At 35.5% G+C, this 26263-nt stretch overlaps 1 protein-coding gene across 1 annotated transcript in view; it reads left to right on the top strand.

The window, feature by feature from the left end:
• The window catches only part of GPATCH2 (G-patch domain containing 2), a 121602-nt gene that overhangs the window by 83225 nt on the left and 12114 nt on the right, over window positions 1-26263 (top strand). Inside the window, exons 6-9 of the mRNA XM_005151889.3 lie at window positions 2474-2538; window positions 4716-4755; window positions 6803-6873; window positions 23460-23542. Of these exons, the coding sequence (XP_005151946.2) occupies window positions 2474-2538; window positions 4716-4755; window positions 6803-6873; window positions 23460-23542 (259 nt within the window). The remainder of the gene's footprint in view (window positions 1-2473; window positions 2539-4715; window positions 4756-6802; window positions 6874-23459; window positions 23543-26263) is intronic.

Here is a 26263-nt window from a genome sequence, read left to right as displayed (position 1 = left end):
ATAATGTCAAGCTATGGCAGTGATTCAGTAATGTATACTGTGAAAGCTGGTTTTATTTTCTTAGTTTTCTGTGTTGCTCCAAATCAATTTCTTCTCTCTGCTGTGGAGACTCAGCAGATCTTTGGAGTAGATTTTTCTGGCAGTGAGATAGCTAGGAGATGAGGATGGATATTAGGTTTTGCTTTGGCTTTTGATACCCTAGATAAGTTTTACAAACAGAAATTCATTAGCATTAACATACAATAATCATTATTCAGTTTTATTCAAAGGTGTCTATTTATGCATTATTAACTTTAGTTTTATAGATATACTGTGGCTGTTTGGTTAACTGAAGCTATCTGGGGTGTGCAAGAGAAACCTGAGCAGTATACTTTGATCAGTCATAACTGTATTCCATGCAAGTTCATATTCTCTTATAATTCAGTGGAAAAACATATTTCTGTGGTTTAGATATTAGTTTAAAACTGGCAATTTATCAAGTGATTTTTCTTGAAATTTCCATGCTTATTAAATTTCAGATTATATATTTTGAGTAAGCTGGAAACTTAAACTTGTTTCCATAAGTATGGCTGCAGGTAAACAACCAATTTTAGCCTAGAAAATAGCTTTTGCTTCTGTCAACATGTTGTTTATTTTCTCCCTGAGATAAAAAGTTTAGTTTTCTGATATTTGTACCAAGATAAAGTCTGTAAACAAGATTAATATAGTGTGGAAAAGGTTGTCAGCAGCCCTGGCAAAGGAAATAAGTTGCCTCTACATAGAACATACTGTAAACTGAATAAAAGTGTCAGGTCCACCATGAGATAATGTGATCATGAACCTCTAACAAAGCATGACATAGGCACAGTTGGCTTTTCTTATAGCCACAGTGTAGAAAATGGATTACTGTATTCCAGGGATACCCACTGGAATAGCATGAAAACCTCATTTTGAGATTAATGCAGGATGTAACTCTCAAGAGCTGAGCTACATGTTTACCTATAGCGTTAAAGTAACAGTTTAGTTGTTAATCCTAAAATTTGGAAAATACTTATTAAAATACTTGTTCATTTTTCTACTTCTCTTTATGAATTGACATTTCTCATTCTCATTATTAGGTGAACTATGACACTGAGATAGTAATAGTTGGTTAATGTTTTATTATTTCTTTATGACTTTACTGTTATGTGGCTCTGTAAGGTTTCAGTAAGTCTAATCAAACAGTAAATTCAAAGGCAGGTAAAGCTGTACGTGCTCTTCTCCCATATAGCTGCTATGATTTCCTCTACTGGAGATTTGTATGCTTGCATAGATTTTTCTGCAGTAAGCTATTGCCAATTCCTTTCAATCACTATCAGCCAGAAAAGTGACACCACTTTAAGGTTTCTCAGTTCAGCCCCAAGTGACATCATTCTTGAGGTCAAAGGAGCTGATTTTGGTCAAATACTTTAACCACGTGGAGCTTTCGAATTATTCAGTGAGCGTCCTTGAAAGATTTTCAAGCCTTGGAGCTTCAACTGCCCTGGCTTTTATCCATTATGACACCAGATGAATAGGGACTTTTTCTTTTAAAAGTTGAGCACATTGTTCTTCTCCTGAAGAATAGGCTGCTTTTATCTGTGAATCTTCTGCCTATGTACTTTTGGTAAGCCTGAGCCATCCAAATATATTATCAAGATTTTGTGGTCTCCTTTCAAAACTGTCAGAACATCTGACTTCATTCCCACCTCTGGTCATCTACTGACAATAAAGATATCTCCCAGGAAGTGAAAATTTCTTCCTGCGTTGTTTCCAACAGGAATAGTTGGTTCTTCAAGCATGAGTTTCATCAGGTAGTCTCATTCTGCTGCTTTTACGTACCTGTATGTGCAGACAATTTAAGCAGATTGTAAAAATAAAAATAAAGCTCTTTTTAAGCATTCTTGAGCAATACCAGAATATAATCATCTGCAAAAGTCTGCATGTGCTATCAAGCATTCTTAAGATCATTCTTCAGTGGAACATATTGCATTTTTTTTGTTTCAGCATATATAAAGCACTAGACAAGGACTACAATACAGTGTGGTAAACAGTATTTTATCTTTGCTTTCTCTCCTACATCAACTTGAATTTCAGAAGCTTTGTGCAAAGGTTGGAAGGTTTTTAATAAACTTATTGCTGTATTATCCATAAGTAATGAATTAGAACATCTAACTTTCATTTTTCTGAAGATAAAATCCTTTGTGGACTTTTCAAAAGGAACTTAGGCCCCTGACATCTGTCAGTGTCTGATGTTTGACATCCAATCTGGATGGCACATAAAGGATTTTGGGAAATCTTGCGTAGCACTTCCTGCATTCAGACTTTGCTGAAAAATTGCAGCTATTTCTAATTGCATTTACTGTATTTAGTGTACTGTGGTTTATATTCAGTATTTCTGATGTTTTTTTAATAAACAATCACTGTGTGCATGTGCTGCCCATGATTCACATGTTTATTTTCTTTTTGCCATTAGATAACTCCGGGACCAGGCGGTAGCAGGAAAACAGTTCACATGTCCCAGGATTGTCTTCACCATGAGTGAGTATCAGTGATGGGAGTTACAAGGATTTTTTGTTGTAGTAGTAGTAGTAGTAGCAGCAGCAGTATTAGTATTACTACTATTATTACTATTACTATTATTGCTGTTGTTTGATTTACAGTATCACCTCTGTCCTGAAGCCACATTTTACAACTGTACAAACATGATAGAGCCTGAACTCAGTTACAATCTTTATTTTTATTTAATAACAGTATTTATGATAGTTTGCAATTTATGTTTCTTAAGGAAACATGAACTTCAGAGCTTTGCAAATGTGCTTTTATTAACTTACTAGATGTATACTTTCCTAAAATGTGGCCTTTTTAAGGCTAGATAACAAATACAGTTTTTTTAAAAAGACCTGCTTTATTTTTTTCGAAAGGGAAATTCAGAAATACCAAGCCTGCATACATGAAAATGAACAAGTATCACATCTTTGAGTCTTAAACATGATGTATCATGAGAGGAATAAGGTTAAGATAAATTCCTCAAAAAGACATTGAATTAATTGTTTAGACACATGTAAACAGGGAGTGTCATTCAGTTTTTTTAGTTACTCCAGTGTGCCATTATTGTAAACTCTTACTCTGTTCAGCTGACAACATTTAGAAACATTATTTCTTGGTTATCTCTTTTGAATAATTACAATAAAATTAAATTTTCCTATATTTTCCACATCAGAAATTTAAAACACAGACACACATGTTCAGGAAATAATGTATTCGGGGATACATTTGTGTTCTAACTTCTGTTAGAAGCATCCACTGTTTAAAACAAAACTCGCCAAAGCGCAGATACTACAAACAGCAAATCCTCAGTAGCAACTGTTTTATGCTACTGGTCCACTTAACTTGCTAATGTGTGTGTTAACTAAAGCAGTTGTGATTTCATAAGTTATTTGTACCATAAAGTAATTCAGTTGGTATTTTATGAGGTTTACTTTTGTTGATTTTATTATAACAAACAAACAAATAATACTGTAAGTAAGTTAACAGACAAAATCATAAAAATCAGTGTGATGTGAATATAACATTCTCATTACAAGAGGTCTTGTTCTTTATGAAGTTTTTTAATGTCTAAATATGAGAGGCATTCAAATTATTTGAATATATTTTTTCAATAGAAATCCGCTTTACTAATAATTTAGTGTGTGATCCACTGATTTGCCACAAACCAGCAGAGCTTATGCAGAGGATATCACAGTTGCTGCTCAGAGACAAGATACTTGTCTATGTAGACTTTAGATCTAGCCCATTATATTTCTTATCTTCTTCAGCTTCTGGATGTTTGTGACTTTATTTTTTGGGTCACTCACAGTAAAAGCTTAACAGCAGATAATGTGATGGTCTTTTTGTGCAGTATTTTAATGGCTGGAATTCTTTTATCCATTGCCCAAAATGTGTTGCTTACATGGGTAATATATAGGTGCAATATGTAATTTCAGATCCCCCATGTTTTGTTTTTTCTTTCTCCTTTTCATTTTGTAAGCGTCAAGATTTGCTCCAGGTTTGTGTAATGCTTAGTACAGCTACATTCAGATGTCAGTTCAGTTCTGTGTGATCACAGTGTGTGTGTGAACCAGTATTAATATGCTTTTACTGCTATTGAGAGAAGAGTCACATTGCGAGTTCTTGTCCCTGCATGACAATGTGTCTGTGAAATAAGGCTGCCAGTAGTAAAAATTGTGCAATTATATAGAGATATTAATCCACGGAACTTACAGACTTTGAATTCACTTTAGATTCAAACTCAAACCTCAGTTTTTGAAATAATGCAATGTAACTACCAGGTAGTCCACAATTCTTAAAGATCTCTTCAGCTGTAATCATTAATAAGTAGCACTTCAGCACTAAATATGTAATTGCTTTTATTTATAGCACATTCATTACAGTGTCTTAAAATACTATCATTTATATAAAACTTTAGCTTGTTCGACAAAGTATAATTACCTGTAAAGCCAATAGCTGCTCAGAAATGAAATTTGTGGCGCATTCTTTTAAAACTGTTATGGACTTACAAAGTTCAATAAAAATATCCCATAAAAATAAAGCATAGCCAAAGGCTGTATTTTCCTGGCAGACAATAAAATACTCAAAAGCACGCACAGACTGGTCATATGACAGCATGTGCTTTGTTAGTTATATTGTTAAACCTGTCTTTTCTTTTTCTCCCACAGCCACTGGTTTAGCCCTGGGGCTAGGAAGGAACATAGCCAGGTAAGAACTGCTTTGATTGAGAACAGTTTACTTGAGATGCATAAAGGAATTTAACTACCTCTACTCCAGAGGTAGTGGGCTAATACTTTAAGTTACTGTAAACAAAACAGATATGATTTCATATTTTCTTGTAAGGAAGCATATTAACAGCAGTGCCTTTCAGAAAGTACTTTAATTAAAAATCTTTAATTAGTCACTTAATTCCAGTTAAGTATCTTTTGAGTTTTATCAAGTTAAGTGAAAAGTCTGATTTCTTTTTTTTAATGAGTTTGTTAATTGTAAGGTCTCCAAATGTTGTGTTTCCCAAAATGCTGGAAAGCAAAACATTTGACTCACAAAATCAAAAAATGCAGAGAAGTGACAAAAGCAGGCAGGCCTCTACAGGAAGATCTTCAATTCTGTTTTTCTGCATCTCATTGGTTAAAATGACCACAGCAGCAAAAAAAAATCTGTAATATCTCCATCATGGTGAAGATGTTGATGAAAGCATGTCACCAGTTTGTCTACTGAGTCCCTACAGTGTAGTCCCTAGAAGGTCCAAGCCTAGAGATGTGGTTGAGGGAATGTGAAAGCATATTTAATATTTGTTTAGCAGCATGGCACTTATTTCTTTAGTTTGTCGACATGGAGACATACCTTACTTTATGGATGGTAGCAAGGTCTAAACAGAACATATTGTGCAGGAACTATAAAATGTGAAAATAAGTCTGGCTTTATTTCATAAATGTGTAGTTAACTTTAACTATTCAGTAAAAGTAGCTGAATATATCATCAGTGCATTGAAATTTAAGACTAAAGGTCCATAGATATTGGAATACTACTATAAGATCTGCATGCAGCTTCTCTTCTCCAGACTGAACAACTCCGATTTTCTTACCCAGTCTTTGTATGGGTAAAAAATCATGACTAAATTTAAATATGAATTTTAAGTGCTTTCATTCATTGATACTAATAAAATGGAAACATTATTTTACAAAAATATATCAGAATAAGGTGCCTTACCTTTCACATTGCCTTTGGACACCAGAGTGGAAAATTTTACTGCATCTGAGAGCTAGATAGAGGAAATCAAGCAAGCTAGCTATAGCAAGCTGGGTACAAATTAATCAAATGCAATTTTATAGTTAGATGTAAATTTTTTGGAGTCCATACTCATGTACAACACATTGGGTCATAAAGTTCATAATTTCCTAATTATCAGGGGACTTTTAAATGTGTTTGCAGTGAATATTAGATCCATTTACCTGTAATCTGCTTCTAAAGCAGTCTTTCAGTCTATACTTTCTTCAGTATAGATTCAAGAAATATTTGTAGTTTTTATATTGTCTAGTTTTAATTTCTTTGATGTAAATTTGACACTACAACACAACAGCAGTAAAGTTGTTCTTTACTGTTACTGCTGCTTTTACTCATGCTGACAAATGTAGCGCTGGAAATAGATTTCTCAGTATTGGAGATAGTTTGAATGAAAAGCCATCCTTGTCTAAAAATAAATAAAAGAATAAATAGGAGCTTGTTTCAGAAGCTGAGTCACCATTTCAGTTAAATGAATCCTTCATTATTCCTACTCCCCCACTATTCTGGGAAGCTTTAATACCCTAGTTTTGTTAATTCTGCAACTTTCAAATTACAAAAGCTCCTGGGGCTTAGAAGAGTTTATAACTGTTTCATAACTGCTTAGGTACAAGTGCCAGCCTGAATAGTTTTTCATAATTTAAGTGTTCTTCAACCTATTTAATTATAAAATTTTGAAAATTGAAATTGTGAAAATCATAACATTTTAGAGATGTGTTGATTGTGAAATTGTGAATCGCATATTAATATGCTTTGAGAATTATTTAATTTTTACATATTCAGTTACTTGGTGAATGTATCCTGAAATATTCTGTTACTGTAAAATTCTTTAATATCTATCCCTTTTAGAGTCTTGGGGCAAAACTATTGATAGATTACTTAAGAGGAGAAAGAATGGCATTGTCAGGATAAAATTTCTAGAAAGAAATAAAGGCTTTGCTTGTGAGACTCTTCTGAACTTTCTTTTTAATAGCTTCAGCTCTTACGAGACAACCGCTCAGAGAGAGGACACAAGAAAAACAGCTCTGTAAAAACAGCAAGCAGGTAAGTTAATACTCCAGCAGTCATTAATACTGTGCATTAACTTGTTGACTTTGTTACTCAACATTTTATATAAGAAATTACACTATTCTTTTGAGGTATTTTCAGAGGTCTTTTTGTGTGATTTTATTGAAAGAATTTCTTTTATATGGCATAATCTTTGGCTAACATGGGTATTAGACTTTATTGGTGATTATATCCAACTACACTGACTAAACTTCAGAATTAAATGGATGCCAGAGTAAGGTTTGTGCTTCTGGCATGTAAGTTAAGGGCTGAAAATGTATAAAATCACCATTATGCATACATGGTTTTAAAATCAAGAATATAACTCAAATGCTGTAGCACTTAAATTGTTCTTATATCACAATTTGACAATAAAAATGTCATTGTGAAGACTTATTAAAAACAATTCTAGTTCTATCCTCCAGCTTCTTTCCACCCCTTCAAAAGTCAAAATATTCAGCACTGAACTGATGGGCACTGGTCTAGGAGTCTGTTTCTAGAGGAATATTTTCTTACCCACCGAATCTATTCTGCCAAATAATTATTTAATTGTAGGCTTGTTTGTTTTAAACAGGAAACCACTGAAGTGTTTCCTTTGCTATGCACACACCTGACATGGTTTTTATTGTTCTTTAAAGATGGCAATGTGCTGTCAAATTACTTTTTGAACAAACTTACAATAGATTTATATATTCAGGTTAGACCTAAGGAAGAAGTTCTTTACTATAAGGGTAGTGAGGCACTGGTGCAGGTTGCCAAGGAATTTGTGAATGTTCCATCCCTGGCACTGTTCAAGGCCAGGTTGCACAGTGTTGAGCACCATGGTCTAGTGTGCAGTGTGCCTGCCCACAGCAGAGGGTTGGAACTAGATGATCTTAAGGTTCTTTCCAACCCAAACTATTCTGTGATTCTATATCATCATGTAAGATGATGGTATTGAGACAGACGCTTGTCTTTCAGGCACTTGTCTTTTTTTTTCAGGATGATCACATATATACTAAGGTTTTTATTCTGTTAAATGCTTTCTTTGATGAATACCTGGAAAGGGAGACATACACATCTTCTAAAAATATGTATATTAAATATTAATCCAGTTTATTGTGTATAGGTTTGGTTACATACTCTAAAATGTTGGTTGTGCAAGTGTTGGTCATTCATCTGCAGAAATTGTGGTTCTCTTCATTTATTAAACCTTTTATATTAAGCCAAAAAATTAAATCCTGTTTTTGCTCAGAATTTTAGAATGAGTTCACTTTAGGTATGAACCTTCACCGTAAGTGCACTCTTACTATTGGCCTGCTTGCAAGAAACTGAGAGTATAAAACAGATGAAAAGAGAGCAGTAAGAAACAGATCATATTTAAAGTCAGTTTAGGATTTTTCTATGCTGTAGCAATGTAAAATGGTGCCTGTGGAATTTGAAATCACAGCTTCAGTGTTTGTTATTCTGACCAGTGAAGCTCTTGGGGGAAGTTACTGCTACCTATACAAACAGCTGAGTTTTCTAAAGTGGCGTTAAATACCCGAAGTGATCTTCAGCTTTTCTTCATGCCCAATCAGCAATACGTTAGTAGACTATTATCCCAATAAACATCTGGTAAGGTGGTGTAAAAGCAATAGGTGGCAAATCCAAGACTGAAGACTGGTCTTTTCCATAAAGTAGCTGTAATATTAAAGTAAGATTTACATAAACCATTGTTACAATGTACATAAAGCCACAGTATCTCTTGTAATAATGCAATACTCTACAGCAAGGTCACCATCATCTCTGTTTTCAAAGCTCCGGATGGATTCAGGTTATTTCAAAATAATTATTTGTGCTGTATATCAGAAACCCACAGTTTTCTCTGCCTACCACAGAAACTTCACTGATAGTTCTTTAAAGAAAAATTCTCAGACTTCTATGATAATGGTATTTTTAACAGGCCATCTGCTGTCTTAGAATATCAAGTCATATGCATCTTATTTACAAGGCATATACTGAGCAAATTTTAACATCCTTTCTACAGTTTAGCTGTTGAAGATATGAATTTAATTTACACAATGTGCAAACATTTCTTCTCTCAGGCCAGTTGCTTGCCTCGTGTCTACTTTCTCCCTATAGTTTGTGTTGTATAATCTAATATTTTGCTTTTTATCAAAAGCTGTTACAGTCAAAATAGGGAATTTCAGACATATAAGAACAACACAGGACAATTGCATATGTTCACAGTACCTATCCTCATTTGATTCAAGACAGTTCCTCTGGCAGGGTGGTTCAGCCAGATGATCTCTAAGGTCCTTTCCAACCCTAACCACTCTATGAATCTCTTCCTTACAAAAGAACGCATAGTGACGTGTGTCACATTTATCTGTGGTTAATACTGAAAGCTGTTTTTCTTATGACTTAATTTTAAATCATCACTTCTACCAAAAGGGTTAATCTTAGCTTCAGCAGACAATACAGAGAAGGAAAATGTTTCTGCTTCACAAGGTACCCATAGAAATTACTGGTTTGATAGCAAATTATGTTCACAGAGTTAATAAAATGGTGAACGTCAGCTCATTTGCAAATGTGCATCTTCATTACTCTGTATGAAATCTTAAAATGGAAATCTGTCATTTAGATTTTTGCATGAGCTCAAATACTTTAAAACCCGGTAAACTGGGTTTAATTTGGTAAGCAGTGATACCAGTCAAATGTCACAAGGTGAAGTTACAGAATTAAGTAACTTTGTAGGAAATCCTTCATTATTTTAGTGTACTACATGTATATGCAGTTAAATCTTCTTTTCAAAGCAAGTGTTTACTCACACCTGAAAGTCTGAACCTTTCTAAAATTGACTAAATTAGTTTTTGTGTGTGTTGAACTATTACAGTTGACATGTCAAAGTACTTCAGATGAACAAAAAAGAGGCATACATAAAGTAATAGCTGTGACCTTATATTGTCTCCCTGTTTGCTGCTAAACGCAGTGATAGAACAGCAGTGGCAGGTAAGTATTGGACATTCTATAAAATTATTGTACTTTTCCATAATACAGTTTAATCTGCTTTTATTGCAAGACTGAGTTTCTCTGGGTCTTTCTTTGTATAGTTTTCACACAACTTCATTAGTTTTCTGTTCTGGAAGTCCTTTTATCTGTTTTTTGTGTGTGTGAGAGATACATATATGCATACATGTTTTTCTATGCTTTCCTTGACTTTTCTTACCCATTTTGGATGGCTGAACCCAATTCTTGTCTCAGCATGTAGACAATATGTAAATACCCATATTACATTAGATCAGTCACTTGTGGAATAATTTACTCTGCAAATGCCTCAGAAAGGTGTGGACCGCTAAGCATGGTAGTGGTCTGCAGCTGTCTTTGGTGAAATAATACTGATACTTTCTGGGTGAGCTTTACTATAATGGGTTGCTCGTCTTAGGTTTGTTCTGCCAAAATTAATAATAATGAACCAGTTATCTATAAACTAACATGAACTTTTACCAGTGGCAAGATAATTGGATTGTTGAGAACTGCTGATATGGCTACTTATGAACCAAGGAGGGGGACAGTCCTGCACCACAAAACTTAGAACCTAGGTAGATTATGTTATGCTGATGCATGTGAGCATGTGTGTTCTTCTGTATCTGACATTTAAAAATATACATCTATTTATGATACTTTTACAGATAAGGTTTAATCTAAAAAGATGTATTTTCATATTATTTAAATTATATAACCAGTACTAAATAATGCTGGTTTAGAAGCTGCATTGATTTCTCCCTTATAGCCTTGAAAGAGTTCTCTGTTTTCATTATCTCTGCATTAGGACAGGAGCAGTTCCCTCCCCAGTCCAGCTACACTGCTTAAAGGTGTTAATTCTTCCTTGCTTTCACTGTACTCTTTCACCACTAAAGGAGTTTTCTTGTCTGCATGTTTTAATATGCTTCAGACAAAACCAGCTTGATTAGCTCAACTCACCTATTTAAATTAAATTGGCTGGTTTTGTACAAACCATATTAGTGAGAGCTCACATGATTTCTTCCTCCAGCAGAGCTGTGGAGATGATAATCTCCAGCAGATGTGTGATAAAAAATAGCTTGGAATAGTAATGTCTTCATCTGGCACAGTTGTTAGCAGACCAAATGTCTGTCTGCAGCCCGAGGCTGTGGGCAAACAATTGACTATGATTGAGTTATGGTGAGTTAACAAGTTGCTGCTTGGCAGCTGAACTGCCATAGCTGATCATGCGCTCACTGTTTGCCTGCTCCCGTCATGAGGTAAAACACAGTATTTGAAGTCACCTTTGTAAAATGTTATGAAAACGAGTCCTACCTAAAGAAGACTCCCCAAGGCTATGAGATTCCTTTGGTCAGCAATGGAGACAGCACTGAACGGTATTTAGCTGAGCTGCTGTAACATGATTTTGAACATGTGATCATATTATTAAGTATATGGGGAACATCCATCATACAACTGTCTGCCTGTCTCAATATTTAATGTATTTATCCTTACAATACCCTTATGAAGTTAGGAAGTACTTTTATTCTCATTTGACAGAGTAACCGGAGTACTTAAGCAACTTCATATTTTGCCCTTGGTCATACAGTTGTTGCCATAACTGGTTAATTTATGCTGTAATCTAAAAGCAAGAGATTTGCACATTGGGGTAACAGCAGACTTCTGAATAAGTTAAACTTCTGTAATTAGTTCTTCTACTGTGCATAATGGCCTTGTATCATACTGCTTTTACAGTGTGTTACTGTTAAGTATCATTAATTATTTTATCTACATACTTATTTTTTCTTACTGTACTCTAAGTACAATTTATGGCACATGGATGAATTGAGAAACTGGAAAGAAAATAGTGCCCAAATTTTCACTGCTTATAATTTGGGGGGGGGATCATATCTTGATAATTCTATGTTGGCTTTCCAAACACAAATGCTCCCCCATAAGTTGTTAAAACAAAAAGCAGCTATTTGTAATTCTTGCATAGTTAAGTTCTGGCTTGAAAGAAGGCTAAGTTTTACTCATAAAAGTGATTACAAGTTGGAGTTAGAATGACAGAAGTTGGGTTTTTACTAGCTAACTGATGCTGGGTTAACAATCTGATCAGCAGCTTACTATGAACAAGTCAGACACTTCTTGTGGCTGCAAAGAAGACTATGGCTTGAAGAAGAGGTGTGATACCTTGATATGTCTTTAAAAAACAGAGGAGCCACCTCCTCAGCCATTACTGTAAAGCGATAGGAGGACTGTCTGTCAGTTATACAGTGATCGCCTGTTGCTTCTCTATTTTGAGGTGGCAAGAAGACTTTGAAGTCTTCTGTTGTGGTGAGCATCACAGACTGCAATATGGGTCTTTTCACATCTGGAGGACACATTCAGAAAAGCAGACTCTAGAAGCAGTATGATGAGGGTTACATGAAGAGACTAGTGCTGATTGCTACTAAATGGTGAGGGGATGATGAGAGCTTTTCAAAAGTGTGTTATTGCTTTGGTTAGAAATACAACTGCCTGTCTTTCCCAGTTGGAAGGGGAACCCCTGTTTGTACATTTGGTTACTTTTCATCTGATGATACAGATCGTGATATTTCTTTACACAGATGTGACAGCATTACAGCTGCTCTTTATTTGAGCTTCTAAAGAAACAAAGATGTGCAAGGATTCTATCTGCTCCCTTTTTCCCACCGTGTCATCTGTTGTTTGGGAAAGAATCCTAATTTGCCACAGATACAAAAACTATTTGTCGAGTTGCAGGTTTGCCAAAAATAAATGAAACCATTAATTACTACATTTTTTGAGCAGCTGTTAATGGATTGGGATAAGAAAACTGTACATTAGACTACTGGTTAATTACAAGAACTGTAATTGTTTAATGTGGCTTTTGCAGAATGAAATTACAATACCAGAGGAGATAAATTCAGCCAGGTTTTGAAAATGATACATGAAAAAGTGCACATACTTACACTGCAGTGAAGCTGAGGAATGCAGAGCTGGTTTATTGGGTGATTCACTTCTGCCACCACATGAACACATATTCTCCACAAAAAAATACTTTTTAATGAAGTAATATTTAAACATGCTTTCTAATTCCAGTGTAAAATTATTAATGGTAGTAAGTTAATATCTTGTAACCCCAAAGCTAATAATGCAGAAGATTCAAATATAGCATTAAAATCCAAATGTGTTTACATCATTAGAAATTAACAACTAAGCAGTTTTATCTCTTCTTCAGAGTGCCATGAAGCAGTAACTGTACTGTTATTATTGGTGCTTAATAATATTTGCAGTTCCAGATTAAATTATATGAATGTTTGAGGACACATTGTTTTCCTCCACTGCTGTCACTCTCAGGGACAACATTATTCCAGTTTGGTATTTCTCTTCTCTGGAAAGAATGCAAGGTGGTGCCATTTTGGAAGAGGGCAATTCCTGGTTGAGTTTGCTATACTGTGGCCTTATTTTTAAGGTACCAGCAAGATTTTCACCTGGGAGAGGGGGATGGGGCAATGATAGTTCGATTGTTATTTCAGAGTGGAGCCAGTATGTCATGCTTTAATTTTATAGAAAACTTCGAGTCTCAGTAGCAATTCACCACACAGACATATGAAGGCTGCATATCACAGACATAAGGATGAATAGCTATGCATGAAGGAAGGGTGGGTTTGTCTCTTTCTGTTCTTACTGTAAATTAAACTGCTAGTGCAGTTTTTACATTGAGTTCCTACTAATCTTTGAAACGATCTCTGAATCTCATATATGTAAAGCAGCATCCACTGGTGCATGTTCACAAAAATTTAGAACCGTAGACACACTGTCTTCTATTCAGACTGGTTTTGTGTAAGGAGAGAAAGAGTTTTGGAGAAAATGTGAGTAGTTTGTTTCAAATTACATCATTTTCATGTTTATTTTCTTTGTTGCTATTTTGAGATTTTGGTCATTTTTCATAACAATAGATTTCAAGCTGTCTGGAAGCTAACACTCAGTAATTGTCCTAGCCAAAGGAAAGCAAAGGGCACAGTTCAGCCTGCTGATTTCTGGATTTTGGAATTGTTTTGCCATTCCCGTTACTTTATATACATATTTTAAAAGTATTGATATTGCTAATTAATAATAAATATAGAGCATATAGACATAAGTGAAGCTTTTGCTATTAAAGAATTTTGAAACTAAAAAAGAGCAAAAAGTCAACATTTCTTTAACTTACCTGCTCTGTTTTGTTATTTGGAAGTCAAATTTTACATTCACTCCTACACAAACAGAGTCCTTGTACTCAGTAGAACTCTATGACAATTACTGAGGGGAATGGATGCAGAGTGTTAAGAAGTATAATTAACTTAATGTTCAGTCTTAGCTTTAGGGACTTTTTTACCCCTTACATCCCAACTTGCATAGAATTGTTTCTTTATCAGACTGAATTAGAACTGTACTATCTTGCCCAATGAGATTGTTTGAAGTGTTGTTTCTCTAGTATTAAAAATAGGGAAATGAAAGGGACTAAGGAGGAGAGTGATGTTGGGGTCCAGCTACAGAGCTGTTACTTTGTTGGAACTGATTGGAAGGCAGCAGGATAAGGACTTATCACAGTAAAATCATAGAATAGTTAGGGTTGGAAAGGACCTTAAGATTATCTAGTTCCAACCCCCCTGCCATCGACAGGGACACCTCACACTAAACCATATCACCCAAGGCTTCGTCCAACCTGGGCTTGAACACTGCCAGGAATGGAGCATTCACAACCTCCCTGGCAACCCATTCCAGTACCTCACCACCCTCACAGTAAAGAATTTCTTCCTTATATCAAATCTAAACCTCCTGTGTTTAAGTTTTAACTCGTTACCCCTTGTCCTGTCACTACAGTCCCTAATGAGTAGTCCCTCACCAGCATCCTTGTAGGCCCCTTCAGATACTGGAATATGACAAAATGAATATGAATCATGTCCAGATCTAGGTCTGAATGACTGGTTAAAAATCATTACATTGTGCTGCCTGTTTTCCTATGGTAATTGAAATATTGGTCTCTTATGGTGCACCAAATGCATTCCAGTGCGCCATGCTTGCTCACCTGCTCAGGACAGAGGTAAAGAAATTACTATACAGGCTGTGTTAAGTGCTTCCAACCTGATAAGACATTTTCTCTCTTCCATTTTGGAGCTTCTGTAATAGATACTTGGATTTTTAGTGTTGCTTTTTGTTCCATACCTGATTTAAAAGTCAAGGATTTTTAATATGATGATAATGTTTGCAATAATTTATCCTAATTCTATACAAATGTAATCCAGAACTTTAAGATGTGGTTTTTAGATTCTTTTCAATGAAATACATTTGTCCTGCACTGAGTTTATTTAGTGAATGTTATAGTTAGTAAACAAATATGTATCCAGAAATACCTGGAAGAAATAGTGTAGCTGACCTATCAAGTCCTTCTGTTGATCCGTTGAAGCCCATGGTGACTGTTCGTCATAAAGATACTTCCCAAATCACTTCAGAGCTGGATCAGGGCCCATGTAACTTGGATATTAACAGTTTTGTCATGAAAAAAAAGAAGAAACCAATGAATATTTGCGTGAGAATTTGTAAAACTATCTTGTCATTTAACAGGATGGTATTCTATTACTGCAATTGATTTTCTAGCTATATTTCACTATTACATGAGTATGAGCATTATTTTTATCAGGTGTTGCTTGACACAGAACACTAATGGAACTTGCTGTTAAAAAACATTTAGAAATATTCTGAATTAATATAAAATTTATATTCTGAACAAATATAAATACTAATTTCCTGTCTTGAAAATATGAAATCACGTCATTTGTTAGAAGAAAACCGTTTTAGCTATTTAATTTTAACAAAAGTGGATTTTTGGGATTTATTCCCTCAGAGTTCCTTCATGACTTGTTTGTACACCAAGATACTGGTTTGGATTTGCCTTTGTGTAATTCATATACTTTTGATCAATTCCAACTCATGCCCAATTATATTACACTAAATTAACATAATTCAGCAGATGTTGATATTTAAATGTTTTCTGGCATTCACGTCTTGGACAGCTGTCTTAGAGCTTGGGGAAAAGGCAAACATTTAGAGTTAAATGCTGAACATATGTTTAAATTACTAATTAGAAACAAGAAAAAACACAATGCATTATCCTTTCTGAGGGCAGTAGGCATCTAGGAGGGGAAACATTTTTTAGAGGATGAATTCACAAATGAAGTACAAAATGACTTGAGATTGGGTGTCAAAACATGTAGTGATGTAAGTTTTCATTTTCCAGTGTGTCTGGTAAAGTTATACAGGATGGAGTTGAATGTGTAGACTCATAGAGCTCAGGTAAATTCTGGGTGACTGCTGTGTCTGAATGACACTTGAAAGTGCTGAAAGAGAGAACAGAAAAGAACATACTAGGATATAGTGGTAGGTGATGAGGTAATCTGATAGGGCCAGGGGAAGATTATATTCTTTTCATAATAACGTTGCACTAGGACTTTCAGTAATACAGGCCTGTCATCCTTATGTTTTAAGTTATGTTGTGAACAGATTGGCATAGTATGAAAGGAGTCTGATGGAGTTGCATGGTTTTATCACATCTGTTTAAGATGTAATAAAAGGAAAATAAAGGGCATAGCTCTTCTGGCTAATAGAATGGTTTTTCACACTTGTGGAGGCAGGTGAAGCAATCTGTTGTATAGATGATGTCATTCAGTCAAGTCTGAAGGAAAGCTTTACTATTTGTAAAAGATGTGGAGGAATCAGGTGTGGAACTGATTCCACAATTCCACCTGAATGATGTCTGAGAAAATTGATACCAAGAAGAAATATAAATTCATCTTCATAAGCATTAAAAATTATGGATATGTTGAACATGCATCGTATTTCATTATTCTATTGCTAGCTCTTTAGCACTGAAGGAAAAGTTTCTGTAAGGACTTTTCATGTACTTTCATTGTAATTTGCAGCAATACTGGTCTACTGCTCCTAGCCAAGAGAGAAATAACTTCTAATACTGTGAACATAAGGGATGATTATGGGGGAATATGTGTGTATTTGTGAATTATTTCACACATTAAAACCGAACCCAAGCAAACCAGAGGAAGTGATTTCTAAGTCTCTGATTTCTAAGAATCTGTCTCCTGATACTGTGTATCACCAGTGCTGCTTTCATGGGTTTCATAAAAGCTTGTGACATTCTTCTCATGCACTGAGAAGGTTTGGTGGAAGTAGAGGTAGATCTTGTGTGCAGTGTGAGCATATTTCAGTGTCCCAGTATCAAAAGTATGTATTTTTTTTCTTGAAGAAAGGCAGAAGTGAGGAATTGTTCACCAAGAATGCAGCTTTGATGTAGACTGTGGTGAGCGTTCTGGCATTTAATATACTGAATGCCTAGATTGCCACCAGGCCACATACATGTGCATTTGACACATTTCTGTCTGTCACAAATATACTAATAACAAAAGTGCTTTTAGACATTGATATGACCTAGAGTCAGGTAAATTTGTATTGAGTGAGGTTTATCTCAAATGTTTTTAACAAAACATTGCTGGATTGTTTTTCAGGATTGCTCCTGATATTAAGATGTGGAGTCCAAGTCTTCCTTGTTAAAGCAACTGTTATGTTCACACCCATCTGTCTTCATCTACTCCCCAAGAATGTTGACCTCAAAGTAGTGTCCTGTACATCTACAGGAAGTGCGTGTGCTGTGCATATTTTAGAGAGCAAAAGAATGTATGTTCCTTCTTCAGAATGGATATGGAGTCATTCCTCTCTAATTGTCCACAGGGCACAGCATTTCTGTGTATGTTACTCTTCTCTGGGCATTCAGTTGGAGACCAGAGACTGTGGCCGTGTTTTGGGCAAGCTGTATGCTACAAAAAGATAGAGGAAATCTTTCCTTCTGAAATTCCTTAGCCATTGTTTTTCATCTGTTTTTCCTCAAAACCAAACCTGTGTTGCTTATTTCAGTGTAATATTAAGAAGTCATCATGCATCTTTTCTGTGGTTATATTGAGATACATTCCAGAGGCAAAGATTAGAAGTGCTTGCTATACCTTGCTAATGCAGAATAGTCTTTCCAAATTTACAACACCAGTTGCCTACTACATGTATTTAGAATGTACATTTACATGTAGAAATAGTAGGCTTAACGATGTGTACCTCTAACCTGATCATAAACTATTCCATGGGCTCAGATGCTCTTAAAACCATTATCTGCCACTTGTGAAGGTTGGGAAGGTACAGTGAAAGCTGAAGTTCACCCAAGCTCTCTTATTTAAGCAGTGTTAATGGATGTCATTGGCCACCAGATACAGCAATGTCTGCATTTTAAGCCATTTAAGAAATTAGATAATCTGTACTACAGGTCCATTCTGTTTAATGATATGAGAACCATTTTTGTGACATTTTTGTGTAAACAAAACTTAAATAATGGGGTGTTTACTTAGATTATTTTTTGACTTTATAATGTTCCACACATTCAGTTTTTTTTTTATCATTTTACTGACTTCTCTGTTATGCAATTGTGAGTTGTTGAGTTCTTCTGGTTTTTCTTTTTTTTTGGCTGCTGTTTGTGAATGTTGCTTCACACACACCCTACTCAGTTTCAGTTTATAGGAAATTTTTCATCATTTCAAGCTTTACGTGACTTGTGGTCCTCACTGCATTCTCTCTTTAGTCATATCCATATTCATATCTATATTTTAAGACTGAGAACTGACAGTTTCAGTTAGATTTTGCCTTCGAAACAATTCTCTCAGGTCCCTTCTAAAATGCAAACCAGCCAACTCTTGCCTTATTGTAATGTCTTGTGAAAGAAGCTCACTTAAAGGCTTTTATCAAACCTCTCCATTAGCTGAAGCATTTAGCAGTGATAAACTTGTTGAGTTGTACAGCCATCTGCAGGAATGCCCTTGATACTGTGGCTGAACAGCGTGTCACTGTTTACTGTGCATTTGTTCTTCAGGTGAGAGAGATGTTAATTGGAATGTAATGATAGGGAAGTATTGATCATTACTAATTTACCTAACTATGAAATAGAAGTCAGTCTAAACATATCCTCTGCCTGTTAGTAATCAGTACTTCTATGCATTTTTGACACAAACAGAGAATAAAACCATCACCTCCATTACTTACAAGTTATCTTAGCCATTCTGTAGTGTCATCTGGTAAGTGGCTTGACACTAAATATACTAAGGGACAAAATTAAGTTTGGCTTCAGTGATGTAGTGATGTAAACATTGGCACAATTACAGTGCATTAGCAAAAGCAACTGCACTGATACGAAAAAAAGGATTGCAGCTTGCAGAGGAAGTGACAGCAGACAGACAAAGTGAAGTGAACCACAGATATGTTACAGTGAGACATATAAAATAAAATCACAAATGTTTTGGTTTAGTATGGTAGGAGCCAGTTCCTCTATGTGCAGTAATAGCCTTGGTAGTTCAGGCCATAGTATCAATGCATGTGAAACTGCATGCTGTGTAACACTGCAATCAGCGCACCTTTCTGAAGAGACTGGGGAACAATTGCTGTGTTACATCATGTAGGGATAGGACAAAGGAGAATGGCCTTAAACTAGAAGAGGGTATATGCAGATTAGGTATTACGAAGAAATTCTTCACTATGAGGGTGGTGAGGCACTGGCACAAGTTGCTCAGAGAAGCTGTGGCTGCCTTATCGCTGGCAGTGTTCAAGGCCAGGTTGGATGGGGCTTGAAGCAGCATGATCTGTGGAAGGTGTCCCTGCCCATGGCAGGGGAGCTTTAAGGTCTCTTGTAACCCATGTAATAACCCAGAGAGCTAGAACTCAATTTCAGGAGTATCTGCTGTTCTACACACATTTTACTGTATTACTCTTCTCAATGAATGGACCAGTGAACTTAGACCTCTGATAGCAAAAGTGATAATTACTCATGAAAGCGTTAAGAACCACTTTATGTTCTTAGTTGCTCAGAAGGTGGATTACAATTGGAGCAGTGTAGCTGTAGGTTCACCTACAGAACAAGATGCTTTTTTTGGAATGTAACCAAATGGTCCATTGACTGCATAGGTCAGGGTAGATGAAAGTCTGACATAGCTTGCTAAAAATGGCTTGGGGAGGTGAACATGTGTAACTGCAGAAAAGGCACTCATCAAAAATATTTGTTTATTGAGCTATGGAAATTACAAACAAAGAGATCCTGTCATGTAAGCGTGGATAGAAATGCTGGGGGAGCTTAAAGAGGCAGTTCTAGGCATGTTACCATATTAAGGGCAATTACCTTGAAAAAAGAAATTATAGGGAGAGTGCAACTATTTAAGAAGGAGGTGACAATTTCTTTCAGTGAATGTTTATCACAGGAACGCATGGATGCTTGTGAATTGTTTTACATCTCATTGCTTCTGTAAAAAAACTCGCTATATCAGAACCCTTTCTGTAGTGTTTACTATTTTTTTATTCCAACTGCTATTCTGTTGTTACTGCCTTCCCAGCCTCTCTTCATTTTTGGAGGTTCTTATGTACCACCTAGAAAGGAGAATCTCAACAGTGCACATGATGGAAAATTAATCCAAATTGGCAGTGGCATTTCCAGTGCTCAATACAGTGAGGCACGACACAACAACAACAGGATTCTTGGCACGCCAGTGCAAGTTCACACCAGCCTGACTTTTGCAACCCTCTCGTTTCCCTCTGCCACAACTTTGCCACTGCTATGACACTTGCAGGCCTGCTCGGCCGTGGTGCAGCTGATGCCCTGTCCATGCTCATATTTTTCTTATTGACAGTGAGTGTTCTTGCCAAACGCCAGGGACCATAGTCACATCTGTTTGTCTCCCAAGCTTGTCTGAGGCTGCTTGGGAACACTTTTTATCCAGAGGGCAGCTTTAACTAGGCCTAATACTCTGAAAATCCTCTATTTGTAAATGCATACAATGAGGCGACAAGTTCCTGTTGTCTTTCCTTAGAAATTATTCTATTTGACACTGCTTGCTCCAGTCCCTGTCACCAGCACGTCAAAAGCCAAGTTTTCAGGCAAGGTGGTCTTAACAAGTTTTATTTTTTCCCTAATAAAATGCCTAGCTTCCCTCCAGAGCACTATTTATAAACAATAGCTTGAAGCAACCTAGGGGTAAGTAGAGAAAAGTCAGGCAAATAGCTTTCTTCCTGTCTGTAATCTGCGCTCTTCTGATTTAATGCTAAGAAACATAATGCTGAACTTAGTCTGATTGAGAGTCAGAGTTCTGCCTAATTTGTAATACTCCCATTACAAGCATTTCAAAATGTAGTGTTCAGCATCAGAACACTACTTCATATTGTCTAAGCTGCCAGTTGCAGAGCGGTGATATTTCATGTCTATTCCTCTTTAAAATCATTTAAAAAAAGCTTTTTGTTTTACTGTGATCTACATTGGCAGCGCATATCAAATGTTAAGACCTGGCAGAAGCAAATACTGCTTTAGAATCCTGAGCTGGCTTAATGTTTGATGTTAGTGACCATAAAACCAGGTTTGACAAAGCTTAATTTATACTCTAGTATATTGTTATTTATTTGTGGTGTACAGAGTTTTTGTCGACAACAAAGAAATACCCACTCTCACCTTGGCTGGTGACGGGGTTGTTGTGCTCAGCAAAGGCGAATGATTCATTTATGCTGAAGGAACAAGGCTGCCTTTCAGACGTTCATTGATTTTAAATTAAAAAGTAACTGCTATGTTCTACATGAAGGGTGACAACAATAACAAAGTAGTCCTTACTTAGTGTTATTTGTTGCAACTCCATTTGGTGTGCCTGGAGGAAAAGTGGGGAGACCCCAGTACCATAATCTTACAGATCAATAATCTAGATATCTCAATGTAGTGTAACAGATAATCAATTCTGGGTAAAATAACTCAAACGCTGGTGCTGTTACTGCTGTAGCTCAGGTCTTCAGGTTCAATTGCCTGACTTTATTAATTTTTATCTTTCATCCTACTTGTATTCCTGGAGACTTTCTCCCTTTTTCGTTTGGAAGAGAAAATGGAGAGTTGTACACTGTTTAGCATAGAATTTACCACACAACGTATTCTGCGTGTTTAATATCAGTATTAAATATCAATCTATTGATAATTAAACATCTTAAATGTTTCTTTCTCTAAGAATTATTTCCCCGTATTGTATTTAAATATGAATATTGTACAATCAATTGTGAACAGGGTTCTTTCTACATTTAGAACTGCAATTTATCACTGTGTTAAAACTAGTTCTACTGTTCAGTATCTGGATGTTAAAATAGAGTGCAATTTCAATGTAGAAGAATTGTAAGGAAAATATGTGGTTTAGAGCAAAGAGAATTGAGTAAGTGTTGAAATAAGGGTTCATTAAGTGAAGTGAGATGCACTCCTGTGTGAAACTTAAGTTTCTTGGAACATTTCATTATTTAAATAAAAGCACTCTGGTACTTGTTAATGTGCTGTAACATTTTAGACAAAGTACGTAGAGAATTGTACATTGTCATCTTTTTCATCAAGGAATTGTTCTCACTCTTACATTATTGAGTAGATCTGAGGTCTCTCAACGTTATATGACCATTTGTTATTCATTTAGAAGCAGTATAGCTTTAAAAAGTTTATAAATGCAGTGAATGATAAGCCATATATCCTCACTGAAACCAGATCCCGTGAGTGACAGAGTGTTACTGTGCTACACTAGACTGTCAGATGCAATTCTCAGCTTGTAATTTTATCAACATTCACTGCACCTCTGTGGTAAGAATCACAGTTCTCTGTAACATTTATGGAGACATATTAAGATTGTGGAGTACAGAAATTACTGCCTTTTCCTCCCTTCTGTTATAGTTCTTCCAAAAAAAAATGCCAGCTACGTATATTCCATTCTTTAAGCACTGTATATTACTTGAACATAAATAACTCTTAACTGTCCTTTAAGGTTATATTCCAAGATTTAATATTTGGAAATTCCAAATGTACCCTTTTCTGTGGTGCCTGACTTCTAATTGCTGGCTTTAAGGCAATAAGATTTTCTTGTTTGTCATCCTCTGCAGCTCCACCAGTTTTCCAGTCTCCAAGTGTAAGCTCATAACTCTTTAATGAGTATAACAGATACTGTGCTTCTATGTTATTCTCACAACTTGCCAGTGAACTAGAAAAGGACAAATTGCTGTGCTACAGGTTTATTCCATGCACCTTCAAAGAGTTTACTCTTTCATGTTTTATCATTCATTCTTCAACTTATCTTAAAGTGAGAATGGTCTTCATGTAATAAATAATGTTCTGGCAGTGAGGTGTTACTAGCCGACTGATAACCTACCAACAGTATTGTGATCTCTGTAGATAATTAATCTTGGCTATTTTCCTGTTAGGAGCGGCAGTGTTTTTGTTTTATGTTGAGCTAGAAAGATTGCCAGTTTTGAAAATTAAAAAGCATTCCCTTTGTATTATTCATTCCAGCAACAATTTACGATGCTGCATTTAGATACTGAGTGCTTGTCAACAAACATAATTATACTTCAGTATAAACAAGATTGGTGGCATGACTGTGCAGCTTCATCTCAGTTGAGAATGTTCAGGTTCAGATTATACAAGCTGTGCATTTACGTGGTAGTTTTCTTCCTTTTTAATAGTTTTCTCCTGTAATTACTTGCAGGCAAACCAGTGTACATTTAGGATCATTGTGCATGGGAGACATCAAACGGAGAAGGAAAGCTGCTCCCCTGCCAGGACCTACAGGTAACCAATTTCCCTGAGACAGAGCACAAAACACAAGATGTTAAATCTCTAAATACAAAGCAGTAGGTCAGTGACCCAGAGAAATGCTTGATAAATTCAGTAACTTCCCATATAACTTCAGGTATGTTCTATCTTTATTTGTTAATAGAGATTAAGAAATAAATAAGGTCTCTTAATTCTCCTTCAGATATCTCTGGTTTCTATTCCTTTGTAGTCAAGCCTTTAAAGAGAATACATCTTTTTTTCATATACTGAGAATCATAGTAAAGATTACTGCTTATGTCTGTTGAAGCATTACAAGGTAGAAGACATGAGGTATCTTTTTTCTGTGAGGAATGCATATGAATACTATATAAATACTCTTCACAATAAAGATAGTATGTGAATTTTTGGGCAAACAATGGAAATGTTAAGGAGATAAAATGAGTGCTGTAGATTAGATAGGGAGCACTTGCAAGCACATTCCTGGAAGAATTTTACATATGGGAGGTCACCAGCACCGGATGCATTTTGCTGATGTCACAGCTCTGAAATGACTTTTTCAATACTTAGGAGTGATTTATAGGACCCTTATCAGTTTGTTGTATTAACTATGCATGCTGGATGGATTACACGTGTGTGTGCCTCTGTGAGGCTTTTTATGTATTGCTAATATGGAACTGTGGACTGCATCTCCTCGTCATATTAATTACTATAGCAGCGTAGACAACAATACAGTTTTTCAAGTATATTCTAAATAGGTGTCTTTACAGAAACATAACATTTGTATTCCAGCTGAATTCACCCTCCTGAAACTTCTTTGTTTCAAACCTCAGTGGCAGCAACAGACCAAGAATAACATTAAAAATGTTATAAAAGCACCTCAGTGGCAGCAGTGTGGAAAAAGAGAATGTGTGGGTCAGTTTCTAAGACTCTGAACATATGTGAAGTGAGAAAGAAAAATACTTAATGGCTGAAGAGAGAATAATATCATTATTTCTACAAGGTGATTTTCACTTCACAACTTTCAAGTACTAGAGGATGTCACTTTGTACTGAGAGAGTATGGAGTATCATGAAATTAATTTTGTTATTCATTTTACCTTGGGCTTTCAACGTTAAGTATTTTATTTTATGAGCTGGCTCCTCTGCGTAACTTTGCAAAGCCAATATTTTGATACTAAGGCAAATATATTATGTAGTCATTCAATGTTATATATCTATCTATTCACAATTTTAGAGATTTTTGCCCCCCAAATGTGCCTTTATGTGGAGAGTGACAGCTAATGGTGGTGGATAACGGTATCGTTTGAGGTACCTTGTAACTAATGTGCAAGTTTTTCAAGTTCAAGGTGATCTTTTCAGTTTTGTTCTGGGCAGGAGTATTGTGATTTTTTTTTCCTATGGTCTTTATATAAGGTTTTTTCTACATTTCATCATTATATATATTTTAAGCAAATAGAAACTTTGGTAAACTTCGAGTAAACTTTTACATACATTTAGGTAATGTTTACAAATTACTTATAAATTACTTACATAAATAATGTGTATAAATTACTACAGCTTTCTCAAAAGCTAACCTTGCTACAGGTAAATTATTGTTTAGCCATCACAATCCTTGTTTATTTGTCATTGTCAGTATTTCTTGACATTTAATGAAAGAAACAGGGTCTTGTTTTTGAATGTAAATCCATTTGGATTAAAATGAAAGATCACTATTTGATTCTTCTTCTTTCAGTAGCTCACATAAAGAAACAGAAGGACTAGATTTTATGGAGAAAAATTTGTAAACCTTTTTTCTTGAAAGAAAAGCAAAATTATTTACATGAACAAAAGTTGAAAGTAGGAAGAAACCTTCTGCTAATAATTGTCCCTATTTAACATCACAGCAAATCCTGAAAGGCTGTTTGTCAATGAGTCATGAACTGTGAATGCTTTCTTGAGCTATGTGTGCTACAGATTAGCAAAGTTTCACCCTATATATGAGCCAATCTGTTGAAAATAGTATTTTTTTATTATTTTCTGCATTTTTTAAATAATTTCCATTGTTAAACTAGTCCTTACAAAACTGTGTGGTACTGAAAATGGTAATTTATATGTTTAGCTTCAGCAGTACTGAAAAGAATGACTTGGGGTTCTGATAAAGTATCAAAACCTGTTCTCTGGTTTGGAATCTCACAAGGGTAGCTCCTGCTACTTTCAGACACCTTACAAAGCCATAGACTTCTGTAGCAAGCAGTGTGATTGGTTAAACATTTATTAATTGTGACAAGAACACCCAATTTATTTCAGTACTCCAGCTTATTTACTGCTCTTTCACCTTAGTATTTTGTATTGAAAAAGTAAAATGAATATTGATAGAGGTAGATATTGATTTCTAAATTTATAGCCTGTTCTCAGTCGAGTCAAAGTCATATACCAATAGGTTTGTGTATACTAGTAACAAAGGATGTAGATTTACTTGTACAACAATGAGAAAGTACTGAAGCAAGAAAGTTTCAGCAACACAGAGCATTTTATAGTTTCAAAAATGTCATTTGTAAAGGTGAAGAAACTCTGTGTTCGAATCAGTGTAGAAAATGGGAGATAATTCAAGTGTGGATTGTTAGGAGCTGGCAGTACTGAGGCAGGAGTGTCCTATTCTGCCTTTTTTTACTAGGATACATTTTCTGTTTTGTGGATACTTGATATAGTCCCGTCTGTGCATTACTGGGCATAGCTCATTAGTACATCAACTAAAAAA

The sequence above is a fragment of the Melopsittacus undulatus genome, chromosome 3, assembly GCF_012275295.1.
Source record: "Melopsittacus undulatus isolate bMelUnd1 chromosome 3, bMelUnd1.mat.Z, whole genome shotgun sequence".
Classification (NCBI taxonomy): Eukaryota; Metazoa; Chordata; class Aves; order Psittaciformes; family Psittaculidae; genus Melopsittacus; species Melopsittacus undulatus.
Note: the sequence above shows the minus strand (reverse complement) of the source record. Positions and strands in the feature narration are given on the sequence as shown.